This window comes from Camelus dromedarius, chromosome 4, assembly GCF_036321535.1.
Source record: "Camelus dromedarius isolate mCamDro1 chromosome 4, mCamDro1.pat, whole genome shotgun sequence".
In the NCBI taxonomy this organism is placed as follows: domain Eukaryota; kingdom Metazoa; phylum Chordata; class Mammalia; order Artiodactyla; family Camelidae; genus Camelus; species Camelus dromedarius.
In genome coordinates this window covers 12727903-12750854 of record NC_087439.1, presented here as the reverse complement: position 1 = coordinate 12750854, position 22952 = coordinate 12727903, and the positions used below count along the sequence as shown (strand labels likewise).

Here is a 22952-nt window from a genome sequence, read left to right as displayed (position 1 = left end):
AGGTATTACTCAATTTAAATCATCCAGGATCCAAAGAGGGTAGGAACATAAAAATGGAGACTCCCTAAGGCTCTGTGTTCAGCCTTGATTCTTCACTATTTCCACTGGGGAAACTCAAACGGCCAAATCGCCCCAGTACGCGGACAGCTCAGGCGCGATGGGAACCCGGTGCAGGGCCGGGCCTCCGCTCCCCTAGAGGGCGTTCCAAAGAATCCGTTCTCCAAGGGTACGACGCGCAGGCGCCCGGAAGCATTTCCGACCGGACACATTTCCTTTCTGCCTACCGTAAGCGTTTCTGCGATACATTTCCTGTTGGCTCAACTGCGCACGTGCGGTCTGGAAGGAAGTGACGTCACTGCAGAGCGCTGAGGAGCCAGGTTGTGGCCCCACCGTGACGGCGCTTCACCGACAACATGTCTCATTTACCGATGAAACTTTTACGCAAGAAGATCGAGAAGCGGAACCTCAAATTGCGACAGCGAAACCTGAAGCTACAGGGTGAGATACGCGCGCGGAGTGTGGCGGCGGCCAGGGTTGCGGAGGGAGCCCGCACGTGGGCCGTGACGCGCGGCGGCTGCTGCGGGCGCCGCGGCGCGGGTGGCGGAGCCCTGCGGCCCCGGTGGAGCGCCGGCAGCTTCCCCCGGAGCACGCACGCTTGCGGGGCGCGGAAGGCAGCCCGGGCGGCCTCGAGTCGGGTCCGGTGCAGGCGCCCACTCTCCGCGTGGCCCCAGATGCGCCCCTGACCTTTCTGAGCGGCGGTTCCTCCTTAGAGTTTGTGCAGGAGGCTTCTTGAGGTCCTTCCCAGGCCTCCAGCAGCAATTCCGATTAAACCTGCCTGCTCCACTTCCACCCTCCCCTTTCTGCCTCCCTCACCAGCTTCAGGCACCACCTCATTCCCCCCAGCCCCCAGTTCTCATTTCCAGTCAGACACGTGGGACTTTCTCACCTCTACGCCTGTCCCTTTCTCCCCATCTAGTTCATGTCTATATCGCTTGGAAACAAGCCAAGCGTCATTTTTCACAAAGCGTTCCTGATCCCGTTGCTTTCCTCTGCTCTCCACTCTATCCAAACTCCTGTAGAACTTCCTCACGTTCAGCTCCCCAATTGCTTTCTATGCTCTCTTGCCCTGCCTTCCCGTCACTTCTAATTTTACGTTATGAATTTCTTGAGAGCTTCTACAAATTTGCATCCTTAGCACATACTGACATGAAAAGGATTTTACATGAACGTCACTTTTTTCTCCTACCTCATTTGCAGTCCTAGTTTCCTGATAGTGAACCAGACGTCCTGAAGTTGTTCATGTTAACCTTTTTAGGTTCTGTGTAACGGGTAAACCCCTAGGTCAGTGTTGGAGGCATAATGCCTTACCCTAGTCAATTTCAATAGATCAGTTGACTGAAAAAAAAAATCTTGGAGGAGAAAAGAGATGTGTGGGTTTTAAGAATAATGTTTTTGAAATTCCCTTAGATTTTCTTTTCCTACAGAATAATAAAGCATTACTAACTATTTCTGGGTATTTAAAGGTGAGAATTAAAAGATGCCACTAACTTTTTCTATATATAAACAGAAACTTCGGTAAAGACATTTTTAGTTATTTATATATGATAAACATTGGGACAGATAAGTGGTTTCATAGGCAGAATTTTCAGTTTATTGATGCCTAGGAAAGTATATTTATCAAATACCTAACATTACAATGTATATTTTGTAACTACCATTTTCTGGCCTTATCTGTTTAAATATTTCACCTCATTGAAGTTTTCTTGTTCTGGACTTTTAACTCCTTACAGACAGAGATGTGGTTTTTTGAAGTTAAGAAATCAATGCAGCTTTCCCTTTTCCAGCATTGTTACTTAAAAAAAATTTTGTACCTGTCCTGTAGTAGAACACTGTAAAATTGGAAGTGGTTTTAACGTACGTGACAAGGAAGTAAAAAGTTAAATCATTTCAGTCCTGGTAGCCATGAAATTTCTCATTTGGGATTCTAGTGTTTTTAAGTAAATCTCTCCTTTGTCACAGTGTGTGTTCTGTTTCTTAACAGGGGCCTCCAGTGTGAGCCTTTCAGAAACTCAAAATGGAGATGTGTCTGAAGAAACAGTGGGAGGTGGAAAAGTTAAGAAGTCTTTAAAACAGTCTATGAATGTGGGCTTGTCAGAAGCTCAAAATGGAGATGTATCTAAAGAAACAGTAGGTGGTAGAAAAGTTAAAAAATCCCTGAAACAGTCTATGAATGAGGGCTTGACAGTAACCCCAAATGGAGACATATCTAAAGAAGCAGTAGGAGTTGGAAAAGTTAAAAAATCCATGAAATCGTCTGTGAATGCGGGCTTGTCAGAAGCCCAAAATGGAGATGTAGCTAAAGAAACAGTGGGAAAAGTAAAAGTTAAAAAATCCTCCAAGGAATCTACCATACTGACCAGTGAGGAAGCAGCGATGCAGTCTCCCAATTCAGATTCAAAAAAGAAGAAGAAGAAAAAGAGAAAAATGGTGGATGATGCTGGCCCTGGTACGTGCTTTGTTTGCTTTGAACTTAAGCCATTCAGTGTTTTATACTTATCTTTCTGCCTTTCCTCTGTTACTTTGTCCAGATGACGTGCAAGACTCCGCCATACTCACGGGCGTACTGGAAACTAGTCTGGTAGCTAAAGGAAGCGTTGGTGGGGGTGCATTTTAAGTTTTCTCAAGTTACCTAGTGACATGTCATGTCTAACAACCTTGAAGAAAACCTCGCTCTTAAATAAGAATCTCCTTAGAATGACAGAAACGTGCTCTTTTTGGCAGTTAACTGGGCTTTTGTGATGAACAGCACATACTATGATGTAGGATTTTAGGTTTACGTATTTGCAGAGAGAGTTGTGGGTTGCTGTCATGGAAGAAATCTTGGTTGATGGTAAGATCTATCTTCTTGGGTCCTTATGGATCAAAGGACTTTGCATTTACCTGTATTTTGCCCCATTTCTTTTTCCTATAAATTTCTGCCTTTGAAAGGAGACTTTGTTTTAATTTGGATACGCAAGATGTATAACTAGCAGTTAGGAGACGTCTGAATAAACGGAACTTTAATTTCCAAGCGAGTAGAATGGCCAGGATAGTGTTGGGGCTGAGTGGGGGGCAGCGGCGCTGTATTGTTTCGGAAGATGTTTGGATATGAATAAGCTTAGGTGAAAGAGTAGGCATCTTAACTGAGATGTGAGCAAGCAGAGATTTCCAGAGAGGATAGAACAGGTGTCAGCAGACTAGTCCGCCTTTTTGGCTGTTTTTGCAAATAAAGCTTTATTGGAACACCGCAGTGCCCATTTGTCTACTTGTCCTTTGTGGTGACAGAGACCCCATGGCCTGCAAAGACTAAAATGGTTATTTGGCCCCTTAAAGAAAAAGTTTGCCAGCACCTGGGTTAGCATATCTATTCAGCTCCTATCTGAGATAAAGGTTTCATTTAGAAAAGAGCTCTGAATTTTCCAAACATGCATGGCTGTCTGTTTGCTGCCTATATGCTATAGCACACCTGGAAGTTATGAGAAATTGTTTAAAGAAACAGTGAAACAAGATAGAGAAAAGCATAAGGATTTGTCATTACGGTTTTGATTTAAAGTGATTGTGCACCCTATTCTAGAATTATTAGTGCCTTTAAGAATCTTGTTCTGAGTGTGCCTAAGGGAATGATAGTACAGGGCTGGGAGTTTAACTCCTATTGGGAACCTTTGAGTGACCAGCTGATGATACCTGTGGCCTTTGAACGTGTGGGTCTCGCAGAGTTGACCATCTCCCAGGAGGGTGGTGGTAAGGCCCAAGGAAGAGGCCAGTCCTGGGCTACAGAGAGTCCTGAGTTCTGGTGTAAGTCAGTTCTCTTCTGACTAGCATCACTAATGCCGTAAAGGTATGGAAGCCCCAGCATGGTGGCCGACCCATTTGACCCAGAGTGGAACACTTAAGAGTGTGACGGTTTGTCTCTGGAAAGGTAACTTAGACGACTATGTCATGAAAGTTGTGAATGTCCAAATAAAAAGCCATCCGGCCTTCCCTTTCATCCCCCCAACTGCTGACATTCGGGGAACAGGCCAGTTTCTGTCCAGCTAAGTAGATTGTCGTGCTTGGCTTTGAGGTTTATCTCTGGTAACATGAAGAGTCTTTGGTGTTTCTGTTCATCTTTTTTTAAAAATTAGCTTTTATAGAAACTATGTTTAATAGAGTAGGAGGAAAAATTGATGCTTGTTATGAGTTTTTTAAAAAAAATTAATCACATACCCTTGAATTTTTTCCTCAGTGAAGTTTATAGACCTGGGTGTGATGAATATACTTAAATAGTTTAGTTCAGCTTATGAAAGAATTTCTTGGTTGCTTAAGATGGTGTAATATATTAAGAAGCCTTAAAAATAAAGTTTTGTTGGCAAGCCTACATGTCCCCCCAGGTTTTTTAATGTAACCAAATTTTTAATCATGAAGAAGAGATTCTTGGCAAATTAAAACTGGAAATGTGTTAAGCTTTTGCATATCCGGCTGTTTGCATCATACATTTTTATTCTGTGATCTCATTTGGTATTTTTATTTTAAGAAAAAATTGGGGGGGGACTTTGTCTTTTAAACCAAAGATACTAAAAAAGCAAAAACTGAAGACAAAGGAGACTCTGAAGACAATGGCCAGGCTCCTGAGGAAACAGAAGACAGTGTGGAGAAGCCAGAGGACGGGGACAATGGCAGCGAGGTGCCCAGCCTGCCCCTGGGACTGACAGGTAACTTTCAGGGCATTTTCTAGAGTGTCACGCCTCCCTGGGTTGTGCAGTTTGGAGGTTCAGTGGTGATATTTGATTTACCTGGAAAAAACAAGCATTGACAGGAAATGATTTTACATCCAAGTGCTGCTTTTTGTCTTCCATTCTGTGTGCCTTCGTTCTGATGGTTTCTATCTCTATTTTTCCTTTTTCTTTATTCCTAACACTAAATATTTTAACATACGCCCAAACAGCTCTTGAGGTCCTTCCTCTGTTCCTTTGGTTTGCCACTTTCTCAGGCTCATTCCACGCTGTAGTGGGAAGATCACTGGCCTGGAAGCTGGAGAGCAGAGGTTTAACACTGGTTCGGTTACTAAAGAGAGGGATGGAATTAACGTCACGGAGGGGCTTGTGCCAGGGTCACCTCCTTTGGCCTCTGTTTCTTTACAATAAAAAGTCAAGAGTTTAGACCAGAATCAGTTGCTCCAACCAGGAATGTCTGGACTTTACTCAAGTTGTTTGGTTGGAGTTTTTGGTTTGTTAAAATATTGAGACTTGCTTTAATCGCAGTTGCAGAGGTTATGGCAGTGGTTCTCAACCAGGGCAGTTTTGCCTCCCAGGTAGGGTGACCAGCTCATCTCAGTTAAGCATTCAAAGTCCTGCATCCTGTAAACCTCCTCTGTCCCCGGCAAACTGAGGGTTGGCAGCCAGCATGTCTGGTTGTCAGAACTGGAGGCGGGTTTCTGGCATCTAGTGGGTAGAGGTCAGAGATGCCACAGAACATAAACATATCATTCCTCTCTGAACTCTCCCCCTGCACTCCCATCCCCACCCCCACCCCGCCTTGACATGTTCATTCCATGCAAGTCCCTTGATGGTACCTCCTCTCCTTCCCTTATGATTTTGTTACAGTGTGGGCTCTGGGCTTTGAGTCCCACAGCCATCAGCAGTGGAGAGGCTTCGAAAGTGTGGGGTCTTTATCTTGGTGCTATATGGTAATGGCTGGGGTTTTGTCTTTTCTTACTGGAAGAAGCTTTTCTAAGCTAGACAGCAGCCCAGCAAGGCTTTCCCCTCAGCAGAACTCGTGTGGGTAACTAGAGCAGGCTCGCTATGGAGAGAAGCTAAATTTGCTAATGAGAAATGATCTTTTTAGGAGCTTTTGAGGATACTTCATTTGCTTCGCTAGCTAATCTTGTTAATGAGAACACTCTGAAGGCAATAAAAGAAATGGGCTTCACAAACATGACTGAAATTCAACATAAAAGTATCAGACCGCTTCTGGAAGGCAGGTATGATTAACATTGAGGTTCAGCCATTAGTGTCTGTTTTTAGTGCTCGTACTTTGGAAAGAAAATACCAGTGTGTTCTGTTGGTTTTGGACCGTGTTGGGTAATATATCCAGCCTTCATTATAGGTTTTAGGTTATTTACCGAGATTTGGAGAAAAGTGTTGACTTTTGCTTTTAGCACAATTCTTACTTCTGAGTTAAGTGTTTGACCTACATATTTGATTTCAGCAATTGAGAAGTTAGGGACTTTGTTCTTGTTACGATCTAGGCTTGGTGCCTGCCGCGTGTGTGACGGCACGTGGTGGGCAGTCAGTAAATACTTTTAAGTAGACTGAGCGTCTCTCTCCTTTTCCTTTTTAACGTGTAGGGATCTTCTAGCAGCTGCAAAAACAGGCAGTGGCAAAACTCTGGCATTTCTTATCCCCGCAGTTGAACTCATTGTGAAGTTGAAGTTCATGCCCAGGAATGGTAAGCCCGTGGTCCGATTGTCTCTGCCAGTGTCTCACTGGAGCTCTTAATGGACTCATGGTGATGACCGCAGTTTGACTTTCACCAGAATCATTGTTTGCTTTCTAGGAACAGGAGTCCTGATTCTCTCACCTACCAGGGAGCTGGCCATGCAGACTTTCGGTGTTCTTAAAGAGCTGATGACACACCACGTTCACACATACGGGTTAATAATGGGCGGCAGTAACAGGTCTGCCGAAGCACAGAAACTTGCCAATGGGATCAACATCATTGTGGCCACGCCAGGCCGTCTGCTGGACCACATGCAGGTGAGAGGACGCTGTCTGTAGTGCCCGTCTTTTGTCTCGTGTGAAACATACACTTGACGGCTAACAGTTGTTCCTTGTCCTTTGTCTTGTTAGAACACCCCGGGGTTTATGTATAAAAACCTACAGTGTCTGGTTATCGATGAGGCTGATCGTATCTTGGATGTTGGGTTCGAAGAGGAATTAAAGCAAATTATTAAACTTCTGCCAAGTAAGTAGGTAGCATCTGCACGTGGGTTGCAAATAGCTGTTGGCAGTAGGTGAGAGTTTTTCCTATATGAGAACTATTAATGCCAGAATTCTAATATAGCCGAGTAGTGGTGCCAGTCAACCTTAGAGGTAGTTTGCAATTCAAGCGCCAGTCTTATTAGCAACTTAATACAGCGGTTTTGCTCTATGAACGGTTACAGTGCAAGTCAAGCAGTCCTAACGTACGTCTCATTCCACTCTCATCTTACTTTCTCTTCCCTCATCTCCCAGGTGGCTGTTGACCATTGCCTTCTGTTACGTTTGCATTATACCGTGGCTATAGCCCTTGCAGCATTATAAGCTGCTTATAGCTGTAATAAGACCATGGTTCAGTGCAGTATGTGGTTTTAATGCTTTATTGAGGTATGATTGACTGTATAATCCGTACCTACTTTAAATACACGATTTTGTGGGTGTTGGCCTGTTTACTCCTTGAAACCATCACCGCAGTCAGTTCAGCAGACTTTTCCATTCCCCTGCGAAGTTTCTTTGTGTGCCTTCTTAACTCCTCCCTGTGACTCTCAGCGGCAGCGCCATCACCGCTTCCGACAGCCCCTCGTGTCTCTCCCACAGGAGACCGTCCATCTGCTTTGTCAGCCTGGGTCACGGTGTCCAGGGATTTCTGTGGATGGACCCATACAGTATGACTCTCCTTTTGTCTGGCTCCTTGTGCTCAGCTAATGCTTCTGTGACTGACCCGTGCCATTCCACGTATGAGTGGTTCTTTGCTTTATTCCTCAGTGCGTTCTAGTACATAAATGTGTCACAGCTTGTTTATTGATCCATTTAACTGCTGATGTACAGTTTTAGCTGCTGTAAGGAAAGTTGCTGTGAACATTCATCTACAGCTCTTCTCACGGGCATGTGTTCCCCGTACTGTAGGGTAATTACCTAGGAGTGGAGGGGCTGGTGTGTGTTTGTCTGGTGCCGTTCTCCATTCCCGTCAGCGGTGTATAGAAGCTCTGGTTCTTCCTAGTATGTCTTGAAATTAGGCAATGTGACCCCCCAGCTTTGTTCATTTTCAAAATTATGTTGGCTGTTCTTATCTTCTGCATATCTGTGTGAATTTCAGAGCCAGTGCGTCAGTCTCTGCACTTTCAGGGGCTCGGTTGGGATTGTGCTGAATGCAGATCATCGTTAAGAGACAGCATTGACCCATTCAGCACATGGATGAGGTGTATCTTCATTTGTTAGCTCCCTGATTTTGCTCAGCAGTGGTCCAGAGTTTTCAGTGTACAGATTTTTTCATGTCTTTTGTTAGATTTATCCCTAAATCTTTCATTAAAATTTTAATTTCAAAATGTTCGTGGCTTATATATACAAATACAGTTGATTTTCGCATATTGTTTTTTATCCAGGAAGTTACTTACTGCTATATCCAACTGGGTTGTCCAGTAGGAGGACCCTCCAAATGCAGCTAGTTGTTAGATTTTCTGTAGAGACAATCATGTCATCTACAAATAAAAAAATAAATAAAATTCTCCACTTAATTGTCTCCTTGCCTGACTGCACTGGCCAGAACCCCCCGAACAGTACTGAATAGAACTGGCAAGAGAAGACAGTGTTGTCTTATTCCCAGTCTTAGGCGGGAAAGCATTTGGTCTTCACCGTTAAGGGTGACATTAGCTGTAGGTTTTTGGTAGATGCTCTTTCTCAGACTGAGGATGATCCTTTCTATTCCTAGTTTTGCTGAGACTTTTCTTAAATGAGAAATAAATGTTAAATTTCTAGTCTGTTAATATGGCAGATTATACTGGTTAATTTTTAAACCTGTAACCAACCTGCATTCCTGAATAAACTCCTCTTGGTCATGATGCATTATCCTTTATATGTATTTCTGGACTCGCTTCGCTAAAATTGTGTTAAAAGTGTGAGTTGGTGAGTTAGCACTTTACAGTGTCCTGGAGAGTTTATGAAGTACTGGAAATATTTCTTCCTAAAATGTTTGATAGAATTCACCAGGAGAGGCCATTGGGGCTGGAGTCTTTATGTGAAGATTTTAACCATAATTTCTTTAATAAGATACAAGGCTGTTCAGGCTGTTTGTTTTTGAGTGAGCTTTAACAGTTTCTTTTTCAAGGAAATTGTCCATTTTATCTCAGTTGTCAGATTTATAGCCAGAAAGTTGTTGGTGATATTTTTTCTTACTATCTGCAATGATACCACATCTCTCGTCCCTGATGATTCTTGGAACATTTTGGTTATGAATCGATTCTAAAGAGACCCTGAAAGATTGAGGTTATTTTTATACGGGTGTGTTTCAGCACGCAGACAGACCATGCTCTTTTCTGCCACACAAACGCGGAAGGTTGAAGACCTGGCGAGGATTTCTCTGAAAAAGGAGCCCTTGTACGTTGGTGTTGATGATGACAAAGCTAACGCCACAGTGGATGGTCTTGAGCAGGTACTTGTCAGCACCTTCAGTTTTAAGGCTCTTTGGTGTTTCCCAGCAGATCTGGAGGACCATCTAGAAAGCAAACGGTTAATAAACTTTTAATTCCAATGTGTGAACTTGGGTATTGGGTCTCTGACTCTCCTGGTGTATAGTGTCTTTAACTCTAATTTGATCAGCTCTTTGTCTCTTAACACTGCTTGCCACAGGGTTGGTATTAATACATCACTACCCATTGTAGACAAGTTAAAAGAAAACATGTATTGTTTAATAATCTCTTGCTCTGAGCCATTAGGTGAGTTAGAAGATGGAGAGGCTGCTTTCAAGCATGTAGCTGTGGGAGTGAGGTGATGAAGACCCAAACGAGTTTGCTTAAAAATAGAGCTTTGAGATTGACTCTCTTGATGAATAAAGTATTTTCTGTAACAGTTTAGCTTTAAAGGCTTTTGTGGATTTTTTAATTTTTTAAAAATATATTCATCCAGCTTTGTTGTTCTGTTTAGGACAACACACTTAGGCTGTGGTTATGTGACATCTTGCTGGACCTTCCAAGAATGGGTCATTGATACACTCTGAGGGTTCCAGTTAATAGAGACGTTGGTCTATGATGGCCGCAAGAACTTGATAACCAGTGGTCTCAGTAATGTGAAAAGTGCTTCGTATCCAGTGATTGCAGCCGTTACAAGGACTCAAAAGAGCCCAAATGAGTCTTACTTTAGGGATGCTTTGTTACAGCGAAGGCAGTAGTTCTGCTGTAGGTGAGGCCTGGCAGTGTGTGCGGTATTCACCTGTGCTCTCCGTCAGATCCTGTTGGTTCGTGAAGCTGCAAGTGTCTGTTATTTTGTGTCTGTTCTCTTGCACCTCTCGTAGGGATATGTTATTTGTCCCTCGGAAAAGAGATTCCTCTTGCTCTTTACGTTCCTTAAGAAGAACCGGAAGAAGAAGCTCATGGTCTTCTTTTCATCCTGTATGTCTGTGAAATACCACTACGAGTTGCTGAACTACATCGATTTGCCTGTCTTGGCCATTCATGTAAGTGACTGTGATCAGTTTACTAAAACAGGTTGTGTCTATCACATTATATAGATGTTGGGGTTTGAGGCTTCCAGCGTAGTTCTGAGAAGTTTGGGCGGTACTGGGTGGTGGATCCTGTGTGGAGGGAGCTGGGCTGGGGGTGGAGGGAGAGGACCAGAAAGGAGGAAGAGACGCTGTCCCTTGGGGGTGAACCTGAAATAAAGCAGGTTAGTAGTGCCGAGTGCAGGGGTTCCTCATCGAGACCCCCCAGAAGTAGCCCCAAGGTTCCTGTTGTAATGGGTGTCTCACTTTGACTCTAGGGAAGGCAGAAACAAAACAAGCGCACGACCACCTTCTTCCAGTTCTGCAATGCGGATTCGGGGACACTGCTGTGTACAGACGTGGCAGCTAGAGGGCTGGACATTCCTGAAGTCGACTGGATTGTTCAGTATGACCCTCCAGATGACCCCAAGGTAACTGGCATCCTCGGGGTGTCCGAGAATGGCTCTCCGTCAGGGAGTGAACCACCCTGCAGGTTCCCTGACAAGTACCACGTTCCACATTCAAAGGTTTATCCTGTCGTTGTTCGAGTCATGCTTCACTGTACAAGGGCTGCAGTATTTCTCTGCTGCTGATGCCTGTTTAGGGCCTTGGCAGGACCCAGAGAGGGTGTGTGCAGGGAGATCTGAGAGGCATGGTGGGACCTAGGAATGTTACGGGCTTGGAAGGATCTGTGAAGAGCAGTGGGCCTCAGAAGGATATAAAACTGGCTTACAGAGCCAGATATGATTCTGTAGTACATGTAGTAAAATAAGTTCTGTTCGGTGTTTTCAACAAACGATAGATTATATCGCTGACAGTCAGCCTTAAACATGTTTCCAAAAGCCATTTCGAAGATGAAGCCCACTTAATAGTCATTTGATTAGATCGTAGAGCTGATGTGAATATCTTGTCCAGCTTTCCTTGGCCCCAGTCATTGCCTTGTTCCCTCTTTGGGGTGTTGCCTGCAGAAGGGGTGGAGGACCAGCTTCGGGGAACGTGGTGACAGGCCATTGCCGGGTCGGGGTCGGGAGCCGTCTCACACCTACGTGCTGACACGCTTGCTCCGCCACCAAGCAAGCTCTGGGGAGGCAGACGGCCCCCGGGCCCAGTGTGCTACCTCAGGTTTTCTGTCCTCCAAAGGAGTACATCCACCGTGTGGGTAGAACAGCCCGGGGCCTGAATGGAAGAGGGCACGCTCTGCTCATCCTGCGCCCGGAAGAACTGGGTTTCCTCCGCTACTTGAAGCAATCCAAGGTAAAGGGCTTTGCTTGGAAAACCTTACACTGGGGGCTGATTCCTGCCGATAGGGGTTGTTTGCCAGGGCAGCTGGCCTTGGGCCCCATTTCTAGGTGTGTCCGAGGAGTCCAGAGTGTTGGGGTGCTGAGGATGGCTGGTCCAGCCGTTCAGCAGATGAGACTGACATGGTTGAAAATGACCCCCATGGCTCGGTGTCTGTGTCCCCCGTCTCCCGCCTCACTCCCTGCAGCCCTGCCGGAAACCTCCACGCCGAGGCCCCCTCACAGCCGGTGAGGGTGTGCCTCCCGCTCCCTTCTTCTCCACCTGTCTTCCTGCTGGCCCTTTACCTCCCCGAGGCCATGGGGAGCCTGGCCACTCCTGCCTGTTCCTCCTCCTGTCCCTTACTCATCAATTCTGTTTGGCCTTGTGTCTCCCCTGTGTTAACTCTTCACCGTCTCAAGTCTCAGCAGAAAAATAACTTCAGACCTAAACCCACTCCCCCACCACTCACTCCAGCGTGGCTCCAGCTTGTCACCATCTTCAATCTGCCATTTTGAAATGTGGTTCACATTTTTTCCATTTACTTTCCACTCATTCTGGTCTCCAGCCCGCCCTAATGTGGCTTTAGCCCCTTTCTTACTCGGGCTTGTGGACGCTTGTCAGGCCTTCTCTTACGTGGCATTTGCCTCATTGGCCTCCCTGGCAGTGTCCTGCCTGGTGGAGTCTCCTCTGCCAGCCAGCTGGGAACTGTTCCTAGAAACTGCCCTGTGTCCGGGGTGCTTTTGTCCTAGATGTCCTTTCCTGCCTTTCCTGATGGCCCCTGGTTTCAGCTGGCCACCGTCTCCCCTGGACGGCCACCTCCGGTCTCCTGCCCTCCTTCCCGTGCCTCCAGCATGAGTGCTCGCCGAGCTGTCGTCACTGTCTCCCCCCCCGAGGCTGCAGGCTCTCTGAGGGTCGCAGGGCTGTGACGGGGCAGCTGCTCTGTGCCCCCAGCACCTGCACGGGTCTGGCACTCTTGCAGTTACCTAAGAAGTGATGGCTGGTGAGAAATCCTTCCTGAAGGGGTTTGTGGACGGTGGCCTCTGCTGTCACAGGGCCGCTTTCCTGACACGGAGAGAAGGGCTTGTGGTTCGTCTTAACTGGAAGCATCAGGCTTATTGTTCACGTTGTGGTGAGGTCCTTATTTAGAGAAAAGGGCTTCGACGACTCCTTGTCTTTGTCCAGTTTCTCCCCCTTTCTTCCAGGAAGGTCCGTAGCATGGTCACGTGCAATGAGCAGAGGTAAGGTAAGGCTTCTCCACAAGAGGGAGCAAGTGTCTGGCCCAAGGAACCCCCGTCTTCAGTGCCTGGTGAGCAGTGGTGCCGTCCTGGTTACTGATCTTCATGCTTTTGTTTTCTAGGTTCCATTAAGTGAATTTGAGTTTTCTTGGTCCAAAATTTCAGACATTCAGTCTCAGGTATGCAGTGGGCGGGCGGGGGAGGTCACTCCAGCGCCACCTCTGTAGTGTCTCATTGCCCGTGTCCTCTGGGTCTCCCTCTTCATAAAGCGAGCGGTTCGGCCTGTGTGAGGGGTGGGTTCCTGGCTGCACTGCCCACCACGCCCCTTGCTGTCTGCCTCATTTCAGTCCATATCTTGCGAGAACTTTGTCACCATTCTCACTTGATTTTGCAAATATTACAAAGCTTGGAGCAAGTGTAGTGGAACAAGTGTTTTATATGAAATGTGCTTTTTTATTTTATTAAAACCAGTATTTCTTCCTGTTTCAGCTTGAAAAACTGATAGAAAAGAACTATTTCCTTCACAAGTCAGCCCAAGAGGCGTATAAGTCATACATCCGAGCGTATGATTCCCACTCTCTGAAGCAGATCTTTAACGTTAATAACTTAAATTTGCCTCAAGTTGCTCTGTCATTCGGTTTCAAGGTGCCTCCTTTTGTTGACCTGAGTATCCTTTTCTTTGTGGTTGTGAATTCATCCAGGAACTCGGGGCTGCACTGGGGCTTAGCACTTGGGTGGGTGTGCGCTCTGGCTGAGGCCTGGGGGCCCAGGCGTTCATCCTTCTCACTGCCCGTGTGTCAGTGCCCGCTTGGGGTGGGCAGGGATTCAGGTCAGGGTGGAGACTGCAGAAACAAGACCATTCATGATTTAGACTTTAAAAAAGGCAAAGGAATTGAAGTGGAAGATTGCGGAGGGGAGAGTTGTACATTCTGGAGAGAGGCTTGGGGTAAAATGGCAGGCAGGGCCAGGCGGGTGTTAGCTTCCCTGTACAGGGCACACAGGAGCAGGACACCCTGAAGAAGCTGAAGGAGTTTATCCTCGCAGAGCCACTGGAGCATTTCCTACAAGGAAGTTGCAGGATCAGCAAAAGAGAGTAAAAGAAGTGCTACTCAAGATAAAAGGCAGAGGACTCCCCTCTGGCTGCTTTGTTGGGGTTTAGAACGCGTGCTTCACTGCACACAAGCCAGAGCGAGGCCTGCTCATGAACACGATGGTCGTAACTGCCGAGGGGACCAGAGGACCAAGTTTGGGGTGGCTGTCCCCATCGTGGGCTTGGAGTGAGCGTCCAGTCCCGTAAAGGGAAGAACAGCTCCTTCCCTTGGCAAAGCCCTCCTGATCAGGTCTGAGCAGGGGCAAAGGTCATTTGGACACTGAGGGTAATTTTTAATGTGTCCCTACAAACTTGCTGATTGACCTCATAACTCCCTATAAGTAAGTGTCTTCTGCTTCCTTGCGGGGAGAAAATAACTAATCTAACTAGTACTGGGCTTAAAAATCACACCTGTTTCAGTCCAGGGTCACATGGCCACTCCTGATTGTCGGGAATGTCACCCATGTTCGTGGTTCAGGGAGGTGGTGGGGGGGCCGGTGGTACACAGCCGGCGGTTCTCCTGTGGGTGGTACCTTGGAGCTCATTGCCTGTGTGTTGCTTGATTTCCTTAACGTTCACCTTCAGACGTGAACAGCAATGACGGCAAACTTAAAAAGAGAGGAGGCGGCGGTGGGTTCGGCTACCAGAAAGCCAAGAAAGTGGAGAAGTCCAAGATCTTCAAACACATTAGCAAGAAACCTTCCGACAGGAGGCAGTTCTCCCATTGAAGGCACGCCCCCCTCCCATCGTGCAGAGCTCTGTCCTGAAGTGGATTTTTTTCCCTTGCTCTGATGAGGGAATTTTGTTGCTCTGGGATTTGGACTGACCTACATGACTGTAAATTGACTTGGGTTGCAGGCGCTGAGCACTGGTATTTCCAGCAGGTCTCCTATTTGGGGATATAAAACATTTGGATATTTCTTGATTGCCCAAGAGTAAGGCAAGGGACCTTTTTAGTCTTTGTGATGACAGAATATTTTTAAGTTTAAATCTTTTTCCCCGAAATTATTATTGTTTTAGTATAACTCTTTTTGTATCTCTCCTCCCTGGTGTCTGAAGACTTGTGGCACGGCTTGCTCTGCCAACCTGCCTTCAAAGGCAAATGACCTAGCACCCTGGACAGGCAGTGGTAGTGGTGGTGGTAATGCAGAAAATTGTCTCGAGTTTGGTTTTTGTTGTTTTTTTTTTTTTTCTGATTTTGGTTGTTTCTTGGACCTTGACCGTGATTCTTGACCCCTCCTGAAAATGCTTCCCTGTAAAAAGGCAGAGGCTCTGGGAAGTACCTTCAGTTAAAGGTGGCACTGATTTTTATAAACACCGGCTTTTAGAACAGTGAATCTTTCTCCTTTTTATGTTTTCAAGAGTAAAAATAGAGGTTGTCTTTATCACTTGAATAAAGTATCCCTAGCAGTCCCAGCATTGGAGGTAGGGCTGAGGGAGAGCTGAGAGTTCTGAGCCTCATTTACAGGTACAATACTCTGCTGTTCTCCATTTGATAACTTGGCAGAATTTTGCTTTTTGTTTTGTTTTTTCTGTTTGTTTGTTTTAAGGCATAAAGGGTGGTGACAGTCCTTAGGCAGATTTGTTTGAAGTGTTAGAAGTTTGGTGAGCCCTTCCAAATCTGCAGAGCGCTTAGAGGGCAGAACATCCTTTTGAGAAAAACTGCCTCTTCCAGATCCATGAAAGAAAAATAGATCTATGGTGAAAACTGAAAAGGAACAGAGCAGCAGAGGCAGTGTTTTAGTCAGGTGGGGTTTTTGCTGTAGGAACCCCTGATTTTCTAGTGTGTTTTGTGTCCTGTTTCTAGTGTTTGTAATAATGTAATAACCATTTTGTAGCAATTTTAAACCAAAGCTGCTAGCATCATTTTGCTGTCGTGCAAGTTAATATTCATAGATTCCTATTAAATGTAAGTACACTGAGTATGAAATGTGGAAGAAACTGTCCGGTCAACCGCATTCCAGGAGGAGAAGAAAGGAACGATGCTCTGCATCTGGGCCCCACCACTGTCTCCCCAGCTGCACGTGTCCTGGGTTCAGACCTTGACTGCTGGACTCCTGGCTTCTAATAACTAGTTCTCTTTCCAGTAATTTGGTTTTCTTTTTTGTTTCAGAAATCATGTTTCAAAAAAATACACAAAAGCAAAGAGAAGAGTATTTAATCACTGAACAGAAGTAAATACTGTCAATATTTTGGTACATAACCTTCCAGTGTTTTGTATACATACTTTTAATTTTTTTACCGAAAGTGAAGTAAGGCATCCTCTACTCACTGTTTGTAACCAGGTCATTTCCTAACATGTCATTCTCCTGCGTCATTAAATAATGACATCCGTTTTGTATCTGGTGTGTCCCGTGGTCTGCCTGCACTTGAGTTGTGGACGGTGCGTATCCCAGGCCGGCCCTCCTTGTCTCAGCGTGTCGGTGCCCCCGTCTTGCCATTGTTGACCTCTGCTGTGAGTCAGTCTGGAGATTTTTTGAGAAAAGTATACAGAGAGGAGGTGGAAGGACTGACTGTAATAACGGCAGCTTTCAGGACTTGCCAGGAGCCCCGTGTGATTCTGCGATTCTGCGGGCAGGCCGGTCCAGCCAGGGAACATCCAGACAGCCAACCAGACCTGACCCACCAGGCCCGGGTTCGGGTGTGAGGGAGCCCATCACGAGAGTCAGATACGAGGGCAGGGCGGCACCACCTGCAAGGCTCACGTGGGCAAGGAGAAGGCGGCCTCAGGTCCCCGCGCTGAGGGCACAGCTGCTGGTGGCATGTGGGGGCCATTCCCCTGACAAAGGAGGTTAAGCAGCTTCCTCAGGAAGGCCAGGCAGCGTGGGCCAGGAGCCACGCAGACCACTACGTGCAGATAGAAACCTCTGGGTCCTCTGAGCTGCTGGTGGTAAGTCATTCCTATACGTTTATTTTGAGCTTAACTGGCCAGGTTAGTTAAGTAATGCTGAATTCAGAATAACCAGAAAATGATTGTGTTTATTCAGAAATGCAAAATGATTAGAAGTGAGTTCTTTGGGACCGCAGTGCCTGGATTCAGATTCCAGCTCTCCCTCTTTTCTGGGCCTATTAAATGAGCAGAACAAAGAAAGTAATAAAACCTACCTCTTGGGCTGGTAAGAACTGAACAAGCTTGCGTGTGGTGTTCAGGCAGGCCCCGGCGTGAAGTGCGTTGTGCCCATTAGCTGTCTTTACTGGTAACCTGGATCCCGCATGAAAGGCTTGCTGCCGACGGCGTCAGGCACAGGGGCTCACCAGAAATCTGAGCCAGGTTGGGCCTTGTGGAGTACAGACCAAGCGTTCCTGACAGTTTGAATCCCCTGGAATTCTGAAGATGAGACCCAGGTTTTGGGAGGTTCTCCAGCCCTGTGGTACTTTCCTGAGGCCACTGTCCTCATAGGTTCATGCAGTTTTCAAGGCTGCTCTGGTTTGTACTGGGTGTTTGGTGGAGGGAACAGTGACTCTGGATAAACCTAAATCTTCGTGAACTACAAGCCTGCTAGGTGCTGGTTACGGCCGAGGACACGGATGTCTGTGGCTGAGTGCCTCTCGGGAGCCTGGTTAGTCTAGAGAAGACAGGTGTCATGGACAATTGTGATGTTGTTTTCCAAGTCATGTGACAGATGCAGATACAGAGAGAAATGTTCCAGCTGTTTCTAAGCCTGGAAATTCTGCATCCTTGAGTTCTGGTGGATTTCAGCTGTTGAGAGGGTGGGACCTCTGCCTATGGAAGACTGGCTTTTGTTCTGGGAGGTGAGTTCCCAAATGCCACCCAAAAAAATGTGTCACACAGGAAGCCCCTAACTTAAGATTTTCTTGCCTGATGCCCAAGGCATGGTCATGGAGGCCTGTAGCAGGACGGAGGAGTCTCCGGATGATTCTCGTGCACAGCTGGGTTTGGAAATGTTGAACCGGGCTCTTGCTAAATCTTTGAATGTTCTCATCTTGCGAAGTAAAAATACCCAGCACAGGAAGTGGTGTTAGTGTGTGTAGTCACCCACAGAGCAGGGCGGCCAGGGGAGGCACTTAAGACTTGGGCTTTCCAGAAGGTAATGGCTGTGCTGCTGTTTGCCTTACGCAGGCAGAAGCACAATGCGGGACAGTAACACGCTCGGCCCCCGCGCCTCCCCCAGCCAGACGAAGCCTCAAGATCCCCAGCAGTGCTCCATTCCTTTGGGATCCAGTTGGCTGGTGTTGGCACAGAAGATGTCTCTGAGAAGAAAGCCATTATCCCCTCTAGGACTCTGTCTTCTCTGTAATTGAAGGGAGGGGAGGTGGGATGTGAAAAATGTTAAACTGGATGACCACTAGTGGGCGTTGTTTGAAGGGATGCCTAACATCCACCCCTTCCTGTGTTTGGAGACCATGCCGTTTAAGTCCCAGAGGGTCGTCAGGATCACTTCCCATCAGAAAAGCCTCCCCTGTAGCCAGGACGAGGCTGAGACCCAGGTTTACCCAGATACCTGCCCCAGATGGTGAATCAGGTACTAAAACAGGAGCAGAAGCAAGAGGTGGCTGGGTCAGGGGCAGAGGGTCGTGGCTGTCGCATCCAGGCAGCAGCAGGACTTAACACCAGGCTGGCTGTGGCACATGACGGGCTGTGGTCCTGGGGGTTATCCACCTACCCCTATTCCTGAGGTCTTCAGCCATCCACTGTCATTTCAGTTAATTTCTTTCCAGTTTAAATCGTTCAGGACGGCTCTTTGTTTCTTGTAAGTAAGACCCTAAAGAAGTAACCTCTAAGGATTGGTCTTTGTTGGCAGAGGAAGACGATAAGGGGTTTCTTCCCCCTGCCTTTTGGCCAGAGGAAACGGGGTGGGGAGGGGCGAGTAGAGGGAGCTCCGGGGGGCACACTCCCTAGGCTCCATCATCCCCACCCCCGGGTGTCCTCAGATGCAGGCAGGAGACAGCAGCGGACTGAGCATCTGAGCCCTGACAGCTGATGGTGCCGGGCGAGGGCACAGGAGTTTTGGCTGGAAGCCCTGATGCTCCCATCCATACGGCTACCAGGGCAGCTGTGATTGAGAACAATTTAAAAGTTTCGTTTGTTCAAACGTGTATTTGAGCATCTCCTAAGAGTGGGACCACAGTGGTGTAGAGGTGATTCCAGCTCCCTTCTAGAAGCTTGCTGTGAGAGGCATATGGGACGAGTGCTAGGACAATACACTCTAAAGAGAAGATCCCCGTCTCCAAGCGCTAACTGATCTCCAGCAGCTCTGGGAGGGCGTGACGTCGGAGCTGAGTCCTGCAGGTGCTCTGCCTGAGCAAAGGGGTGCAGGAAAGGAGAAACGAGGTGTCCAGGCAAGTGAGCAGCGTGAGCAAAGGGAAAGAGGAAGCAGCTTGGGGTCGTTAGTAAAGTAAGAATAGCACCATCCACCTCACTGGGCTGCTGTGAGGAGTCTATGAACCAGTATAATCAGCCCGTCAGAAATACTAACTGTTAGCAGAGCACGATGTATGCCTGAGGAAGGCAGTGAGAGACAGGGCTAGGAAACGAGGTGGAACTCAGAAAGGAGACTAGAAAGCCAAGCCATGAAGTTTGCCTTGAATTTGGCTTGCAGTGAAGAGAAAGCAGGTGCAATATCCAGTTGTGCATTAGGATTCATTCTGGCTACTGTTTAGGGTGGAGACGACCAGGGGAAGCTGGAGGCGGGGAGAGTGGGGACTTGGAGAGGCAAAGAACAGATGTGAGACACTGTGACACTGCAGTCCTCCAGATACGATGCTGATTGATGCTGAGGTGACTCAAAGGAGGCAGAGTGATGACCACAAGGACAGGTGACGGAGAGACGGGGTACCATTCGCAAATACAAACAAGCCAATGTGTAGCCTTAAACCCGTAACCTTAACTCCTAAGCTCACTTTCCTCCCCTCGCTAGTGGGAAATACTCCCTGCCTTGCAGGATTATTGTGAGAATAAAATCAGTGAATGCATAGCATTTTCTCCTTAACAAAGGCTAAGTAAGTTTTAACGCCCTCACCTCCCATTATGAAAATGCTGTCTTGTGTTGTCTTTTTTCTTTTTTTTCTTTTTTATTGAGGTATAGTTGACTTACAATGTTGTGTTAGTTTCTAGTATACAGCATAGCTTGCCTGGAAGCAACCTAAATGTCAATCCACAGATGACTGGATAAAGAAGATGTGTATACACATACACTCACATACACACAATGGAATACTTAGCCATAAAAAAGAGTGAAATAAGGCCATCTGTGTTGCCTTTTAGCTGTTTCACGTGACAAAGCGTTAGCTTCTTGGCCAGCTCGTCAGGGTAGACACAGGTATTTTCAGTCTCCCATGTAATTTCCTCACAGATCATGCTTGTCCTTGGTGCCTACATCTACCTCTTACTGAAATATATGTCTCTGAGCCTAGACCACTGGTCGTCAACTGAGGTTGATTTTGTGTCACAGGGACACTTGGCAGGGTGTGGAGACGCTTTGGATTGTCACACTTGGGAGGTGGATGCTGTTAGCTCTTAGCAGACAGAGGCCAGAGACGCTGCCAACCATCCTGCAGGGCCCAGGACAGACAGCTCCCCAGCCCCAAATGTCAACAGCATCGAGAATGGGAAACCCTGCCCTAGACCTTCCTTGTGGGAGTGGCTGGATCTTATTTCTCTTTGAACCAGCCCTTGTGTCCAGCACATAGAGTATGAGTTTAATAAATAGGGGTCGAACAGAAAAGAAATCAGGCAGAGGTGCTGACTTATGAGGAAGAAGAGGGCCTTCATTTGGAACCAAGCGACTTTGAGAATTCAGCTGTATATGCAGGGGAATGGCCTGGAGAACTAGAAGCTGGAGGAGAGGACATTTGGAGCCATTCCATCATCCATGAGAACTTCACTGAGTGTGAGAGGCACTGTACTCAACGCTGCGGCTGCAGAGTGAACCACTCGATCCCTACCCGTAAGGAGCTTGTGGTCTATGGGAGAGGGAGATGTGGGGAAGTAAATCCATCGTGAGCAGAGCCTGTGGGAGCCCAGAGGATGGGCAGCATGCATGGATGACATGAGCGTTGTCCAGAGACAGGAAGGGTTAGGAGAGATGTCTTGGGTGAAGGAGAAGAGTGAGAACTGGAAGGGTATTCCAGGCAGTGGGAACAGCATGTGCCAAGAGAAAATGGTGGAAATGCCTGGCTGGGCTGCATGAGAGGATGGTGAGGGGTGTAGCTGGGGACGGCAGGTGAGGCAGGGCAGTAAAAATAGCCATGGCTCTGTATTTGGAGAAGGGTGGGAAGCATCCGTAGGCTGACACAAAGACAAAGGGCGGTGAAGAGTCCTGGACAGCAGACCCACGGTGTCCTGTGTAGTGAGCACTGATCTATTAAATAAAATGGTTCTTTGTCTAGGTAAAGGGCTGCTGTCGTGTCCTGGAAAGGCCGTGCGCTCTGCCTTTGCTGGGTAGAACAGACAAAGGCATGTCCTTGGGCAAAGGAGAGAGATTGCAGGGGGAAAAGAGAAAATGAGGGTAGTTGATGGAATGATGCCTCAGAGGAGCCTGGCAAGAGGGTTAAATATGACACTTTCCTGTTGGACCTCTTCCCCACTCTGAATGATACTTAGGAGGTGTTGGATTCCTAAGAGCATCCCTGGGCACCCTTGCTGTGGAGTGTAAGGTGGCGTCCTAGCTCTCCTGGCACCAGAGCCCGGAAGCTTTTCCAGGAACCTAGGCGAAAAGACCAGGTTCTGGTTAGGACAGGGGTGCCTAAGATGTGTTGGGGTCTGTGGCAGCCAGAATAACAGCCCCGCAATGATGCCCACACCCTAATCCCCAGAAACTGTGAATGTCTTTCCTTAAATGACAGAAGGGACTTTGTGGATGTAATTAAGTGATGATCTTGAGATGGGAAGTTTTCCTAGATGATCCAGATGGGCCCACTGTGATCACAGGGGTCAGTATAAGAGGAAGGCATGAGGGTGAGAGTTAGAAGGTGATGTAACAACAGAAGTAGAGGTCAGAGAGTCAGGGAGAGGTTGGAAGACACTACCCAGCTGGCTTTGAAGGTGAGGAAAGGCTGAGCCAAGAAATACAAGCAGACTTTAAAAGCTGGAAAAGGCAAGGAAACATCCTTCCTGGAGCCTCCAAAAGGCTCTGCTCACGCTGACTTAGGTTAAGGCAGGACCAGTTTGGACTTCTGATTGCACCACCATGTGGTGGCAATTTACACCACCGTGTGTGGCAATTCGTCACAGCAGCCATAGGAGACTAATTTTGCATCTTTCCCCTGCTGCCGGTTGAAAGGCTTACTCATATGTGTGCACGTTTCCCAGGATTCTTGGCAACTGTTCGGAAGAGAAGCTGTAAAAAAAAAAAAAAAAAAAAAAAACGGACCTCTGCATTCAACCTTGGGACAGGGTTCACAGCTGCAAAAACTGGAGTTTAAATCCTAACAGAACGCCATAGGACAAGAAGACACTTTAAACAAGCTGTATTTTGACCCCAAATTAGACATCTGGCAGTCTCATTACAGACTATTCTGCAAACCCCCACATGGCCAGGATTAAATTCACCACCATCCCCTTCTTCAGAGAAGTGTCCTCTGCTAATTCTGGTTGGATTGACCCCTTTCTCATCTGTGATGGAGCAGGGCAGCGACATCCCTACGTGTATTTGTCTCCCTTAATTCTTTTAAGTGCCTTTGGGGAATAAACGGAATGCTTGGAGTCCTCAGTTTTCGAGTCCGCCTTCATTTTCATCAACTCTAACTGCTTTACATGCCAGGATGGGTTACCATAGCGATATGCTCTGAGCAATAAGTGGGCTGAATCGCACGATTGAAGATGCGCAAGAGAAAAGACAGGTAACAACCTGAGAAAGTCCAGTCTGAACACAAAGCCTCGAGGCTGTTCAAACAAGGGGTAGATGAATTCCATGGTGATC

At 47.1% G+C, this 22952-nt stretch overlaps 1 protein-coding gene across 1 annotated transcript; it reads left to right on the top strand.

The window, feature by feature from the left end:
• The first annotated feature begins 338 nt into the window (after positions 1 to 338).
• DDX18 (DEAD-box helicase 18) lies at positions 339 to 16411 on the top strand. The gene is made up of 14 exons (XM_010979316.3): positions 339 to 498; positions 2042 to 2506; positions 4590 to 4730; positions 5863 to 5998; positions 6365 to 6465; positions 6574 to 6773; positions 6867 to 6981; positions 9284 to 9423; positions 10282 to 10443; positions 10746 to 10898; positions 11608 to 11721; positions 13103 to 13159; positions 13470 to 13647; positions 14656 to 16411. Exons 1-14 carry the CDS (start codon positions 414 to 416, stop codon positions 14796 to 14798), a joined length of 2190 nt encoding a protein of 729 aa, XP_010977618.3. The 5' UTR covers positions 339 to 413; the 3' UTR covers positions 14799 to 16411.
• The last annotated feature ends 6541 nt before the right edge of the window (positions 16412 to 22952 follow it).